Source organism: Epinephelus moara, chromosome 11 (assembly GCF_006386435.1).
Source record: "Epinephelus moara isolate mb chromosome 11, YSFRI_EMoa_1.0, whole genome shotgun sequence".
NCBI classification, from domain to species: Eukaryota; Metazoa; Chordata; class Actinopteri; order Perciformes; family Serranidae; genus Epinephelus; species Epinephelus moara.
Genome location: NC_065516.1, coordinates 37585376 through 37591374, shown reverse-complemented (window position 1 = coordinate 37591374; position 5999 = coordinate 37585376). Strand labels below are relative to the sequence as shown.

Sequence of the window (5999 nt, the reverse complement as noted above, 5' to 3'; positions counted from 1 at the left end):
CAGAGGGATGTCGTATGCTGTAAAGCCCTGTGAGGCAAATTGTGATTTGTGATATTGGGCTTTATAAATAAAATTGAATTGAATTGAATTGAACACCACAGTATAAAGCACCGGATTCAGCAGATCACAGACACACAGACACAGACACAGACACACAGACACAGACACAGACACACACACACACACACACACACACACACACACACACACAGACACAGCGAGGTGGGGTGCTGATCCAGGAGCTGCTGTAAATCAGCTCTGGTTAACAAGACATCCGAGTGTGTGACCTGTCATAATCACTGAGTAAGCACTACGCGCACACACACACACACACACACACACACGGACGCACACACACACACACGGACACACGGACACACACACACACACACACACTGTAAAGGCCTGCATCATCATCATCATTATTATCATCATCATCACAGCTGAGGATGCAGGGATCTGTAGTCTCAGTCGTACCTTCTGCTGAGTATCTGAAAACAACACGTCCCAGAAGCCACCAGGATGAGCAGCAGCAGGGGGATTGTGGGTATGATGACATACACCAGTAACATGCCTGCAGAGAGACGGACGCAGACAGACATCAGACGTGTTCACAGGTCAGAGGTCAGAGGTCAAAACGGTTCCTACCTGAAGCTCCAGCCATGGTCACCTGAGGGGGGACCTCCTCACTGCCTGCAGGCTGTTTGACCACACCCCCACCTGCAGTCGCCTCTGAGGACACACACAGACACACACACACACACACATTGTGACCTCACAGTGGTGTCAGAGACGGAGGTCTTATCCTCTGGAGAACATGAACGTTTGAAGCTACGGAGATTTTTCAGTCTGGTTGTGAAATACGCTCTCAGCCAATCACATATTTGGGCCATATTATCGCAAATGACCTGTCTGATGACAAGGATATCTTTAGGCAGCGTCGGAAGCTGTATGCCCAAGCGAACATGCTGTGTGGTAAGTTCAGCATGTGCTCTGTATCTGTGAAGATCTCACTCTTTAGAGCGTATTGTACACCTTTGTGTCAGCATTAGAAAACTCACAGTGGCTTATAATGACAGCATGAGGCTGCTGAGAGAGCTTCAAGAAGCTCAAGTGCAAGCCATATGTTTGTTAGTGTCGGGGTACCTACCTGCTCTGCTGTTCTACGTAACCTGATGTATGGATTTATGTGTAGGGCATCTGAGTCAGAAAACGACTTAATCGCTGTTTTGGCTAACCCTGTACGCAGTTCTGTCAGATTTTCTTCCAGACTGTGGAACCATTGGCGAACATGTCTGTATGTTAGACATTGAACGTTGTGGAAGGCTTTGTATTTTGTGTATCTTGTGTGTTATTTTTCTTTCTTATTTTTACTCTGCTGTCTTTTTACTGTGTTTTTTTTATTGTGATATGGATCCCCCTGGGTCTGAAATAAAGAATGAATTGAACATCGCTGCTCTCATTGCTCTGAAACAGCTGAGCCAATCACTGACAGACATGACAACTAACAACTGGACAAATGGAACCTGCAGACTGACACGTCGTAAAAATAAAAACAACGGTCCTCTGAAGAACCAGTGTGATGAGCCGAGACCTCGGAACATTTACAGCGGTGACATCACATGTGACTGACAGATTACACAACCATCGGACAGACCGGCTCTCTGCCGGCCCCTTCCCTCTGCAGCGACACGTGACCCCTGACTGGTCAAAAACATTTTGGAGAAATGTTTCTACAGCTTCATGAAAAATATCCCCCAAATCTGGTGACAGACAAACTGTCTGATTAACGGTGTTTGGAGCTGGTGGCGCCCCCTACAGAGCAAGCAAAATAATTTCACACACACGGTTAAAACATTATTATTTAACATTTTGTGATGATTAGAAAAACAACGCCTGATTTATACTATGCTACGTCCTATTGTTGCCTTTGTGGTGCCCTCTAGTAGTTGGTCTGAGTTAAACATTCAGGGTATGATTCAGGTCCACATGTTGACACAACCTGCGAGTGCTGTGATGATTGGCTCAATGATTGTGGAGTTAGGTCTGTTTATGTGCTAAACCACGCCCCCTCTGAAGTCCATTGGTTCTTCAGAATGCAGTGAGACATCAACAAGCTTTTAATTACATTTGATACATTTTATCCGACAGTGATCCAGAGAAAATTTGGTACAAATCAGACCTACGGTTTAGGAGGAGATATCAAACTTAAATCTAGTCAGACAGATCTGAATAGATCTGAGGCGAAGACGAAGTGCTAGTTATTAACCATGTGGTTGTAGCAGTTATGCTAGCTATGCTGGGAGTTATTTCATAATGATGCTACACTCTGATGGTTGAATATGCTTAGTTTTTATAGACTCTTTTACTGTTGGTGAACAGTATGATGTTTTTTGGTGGGCGGGGATTAGCTGGAGGCAACCACCTGGTAACATCAAGACCCACACCTCAGTACTCAACCATATGCATCAAGTAGACTAGAAATTTGGAAGCTGGAGCTGAGAACCAACTGAATGGGACTCCTTATTCATTCTTTCACTTGACTTGGTGAGTCAATTATTAAGAAATGTGGACACCCTTTTGCCTCTTTGGTAGTTAGAGGTAGAGTTAACCAGCTTCAGTTTTCCACAGTTGCCAGTCCTCACTGCTGCCACCAGATGAGCTGCTGAGCTGCTCATAGATCATAGACTGCTTTGAACACTGGTGAGCCATGTTGGTCCACTACTATTGTGCTTATCATACATAATGATTAAAGTCTCATGACCCTCATGCCTGTGTAATCAAACCAGGTCAGGCTTTCAGGCCTCGGTGCTGGAGAACCCTTTGGATGGCGAGCTGGAGAAACTGAACCGGAAACTGGATCCCCAAAAGGAGACTCACACCTAAGTAGGCCTCAAGCCTGCTCAACAAACAGTTCCCTGGTGTGGTAGGACTTTTTGCACGCATGAAAGTAGCCCTGTTCCTGACACAGTATTTATCTGATATAACAGTTTAATACTGAACTGCCCGGGATCGTGCAATAACTGTCATAACTGAACCACCTACAGCATTAGTCACTTAAAAGCACCTAAACTTTAAAGACTTAAAAGTGTATAAACTATTGGGCTTTATTGGGACAGTGCAATTGAGTTTCGAATTGTTTATTGAATTCTGTGATGTAATCTGTGTGAGAGTTCAGTGGTGTTCATTTTGTCTTTAGTTTCTGATAATGACTTTAGTTGTTCTTTTATCTCAGACATATTGTGATGTTACATACCTTGACATGTTTCGGCGGAAACTTCCGCCTTCCTCAGAAGTGTCACTTGGTGGTTGTGACGCGTCTTTATCAGCTGAACTGGTCAATGAGCCGATATTAGGGAGGCGTAACAGGACAGTCACGCCACCTGCTGTCCATCCGCCGCCTCTCCAGGACGCTGCTCCAGGTGTGGGAGAGCATGTATGCCCCCTCGTCCCTGTTCATTGTCCCTGGGCCCCGATTCCTTATTTCAATGGCCTCCCTGATCCAGTGCCGGTACTTGTTGTCCTTGGTGCGTATGACTCTGGCCTTGTCCCAGTCCATAAGATGATTTTCCCTTTGCAGTGATCTGTTATGGCTGTTTTGTATGTTTCTTGTTGTGCCTTTTCTTTTATTGATCTTGTTCGTCTTATTTTTGTCTCCTTCTGGCATTCCTTTTTATGTTCTTTTTTACGTGTGCTGAAGCTCCTCCCCAGTGTATGTTTTATTGCAAGATTGGCATGGTATCTCGTATATGGCGTTACATTTATTGTTTTGTTCGATCTTGTCTTTTGGGTGTACCAGAATTTGCCGTAGTTTTGTGTGTGGTTTGACCAGTGTGTTTATGTTGTGTTTCCTCATTGTTCTTTGGATGCGTTCGGTGACCCCTCTGACGTACGGTAGTGTCACCAAGCGTCAAGGTATGTAATATACTAACATGTCTGAGATAAAAGAACACTAAAGTCATAATCTGTGTGAATATATACTGCTTTAGGAAAAGTAAAAGGTGCACTGTAAAAGACTGGTTAAAATAACTACTAGTAGAACAATAGAATTGAAGTGAATTGAAGTAACTGACTGTTATACTGAAAGGCCTGTTGTTTGTTGGTTTAGTTTTTTGTTTTCTCTTGAATCATTTCAAGTATTTTTTGTACAAATTATTCAATATGATACCAGTAACTGCACTCGTGTGTTTCATTGACCCTAAACTGAAGCTCCAGAGGTCGAACCTTACTAGCCCTACTCATGCTAAATTGTAACTTAGCATTAGCTTAGCATTAGCTTGACACATTCAACACTTTGCATAATTGTAAGTGTTCTATTCTAAGTGCTACATTTACAAAAGTTATCACACTTTTTTAAATGTGTTTTGATGATATTGTTCAATGAACTTTAGAGGGGGCGCGGCTCAGCACGTTAATGGCTTTTACTCCTTAACCACTGAGCCAATTGTCACAAAACTTGTAGGAAATGTCAACATAAGTATCTGTTTCATATTGTGAAAGTTTGATTCAAATTGACCAATAGGGGGCGCTACACAAGCAAAAAGTTTATATCTCATAATCAGCCAGAGATATTTACACAAAACTTGGTTTGCATCATCTACGCTCATGTCTCAGTTTATACACAAAATTTGAAAATGATTGCTTAAAGGGGGCGTCTAAATTTCAAGATATTACATACTTCATCATAATCATAATAAATCACCAGAGTGTCCGACACAGTTTAAAGTTTTTCAGCACATCCACTGAATTGTGAAAAAACTTTGTCGCACTGCAACCTATAGTCAATTCAGAAGTCCATCACTCTATATTTCTAAGAATATGCAAAATCAATTAATATCTATATCTCCAAAAGTCTTCATCTAAATGCAACCATCATTGGCACAAACATTCTTTGGATACTAGATGTCACATGTTTCAAATGGTGTTCAGATCACTTTAACAGTTAGCTCACAATGATGTTCATTATCTTGTTGTAATTTGTACTGTATGCACAACATTTTCTATTTCATCTCATTTTAAACCAAATGTCACCGCAATATTTGACAATATACCTGAAATCAGCAGAATGATGTGCGATTAGTTTTATCACCACTGCTTTAGCTGTTATTGATATCTGTGTTAAAGATAACGACTAATGAACTTTAAAGGGGGCGCGGCTTAGCAAATGACTCCACAACGTTTGGACCAATCACCTCACACCTTGTCTTAAGAGGTACCAGGCACAAATCCTGAAAGTTTCATTCAAACTGACCACTAGGGGGCACCACAAATACAAACAATGGGCATGCAGTAACACAAATCAGACTAAAACTCAAAAAATGCTATCATTACAAAACTTGGAGGCTTTCCAGTGATGGACGTTTATGTTCGAAATAAATGAAGAACATATGGAAGCTATGACCTTATAAGGACTTTGTGCTCACCTGTGCCCCGCCCTCCAGGTGTGTTAACATGTTCCTTCACAAGATGGCTCTCTGAAAGAAAAAACAAATATAGGAAAAGAAAGAATGAATTCAACAGATAAACAACAGAGCAGAGTGCTGAGGTGTTCAGCAGAGAGTGAAGCTGATTGGCTGATGGTACCTGGTTCATATTTGCAGATAAAGTTGTGTTTCATGTTGCAGCGGTCGTCATTCCATTGGTAGAGATAAGCCCCGCCCAGACCAGGAAAGGCAGTTGGTTGATGATACATTACGACGCAGGACTCTCCTCCACAGGAAGGCTCGTCAGAATACCAGTTCCTACATCATCATCATAATCATCATTATCCACATCATATCCAATCATTGGCTCTTCATTAACCCTATGGGCCCTAGGCGTTTTTGGGGTATTTTTACTGCCTTTACTTTTAAGCTCATATCACAGTCATTATAAAGGCTACATACACATGCTATATCTTGTTTTTTTCAGGACAATCGGGGCTAACCAGATTTGCCATCATTCCATGTCCTTCTATGTGCCTGTATTTTATATTGATTTTTATATCAATGAAAAAAACA

At 42.0% G+C, this 5999-nt stretch overlaps 1 protein-coding gene across 1 annotated transcript in view; it reads right to left on the bottom strand.

Annotated features, from left to right (window-relative positions):
* Positions 1 to 5999, bottom strand: part of chodl (chondrolectin) — an 18267-nt gene that overhangs the window by 3730 nt on the left and 8538 nt on the right. The window contains exons 4-7 of the mRNA XM_050056733.1: positions 5584 to 5741; positions 5424 to 5474; positions 649 to 732; positions 478 to 574 (exon numbers count right to left, since the gene is read on the bottom strand). Coding sequence (XP_049912690.1) covers positions 478 to 574; positions 649 to 732; positions 5424 to 5474; positions 5584 to 5741 — 390 coding nt within the window. The remainder of the gene's footprint in view (positions 1 to 477; positions 575 to 648; positions 733 to 5423; positions 5475 to 5583; positions 5742 to 5999) is intronic.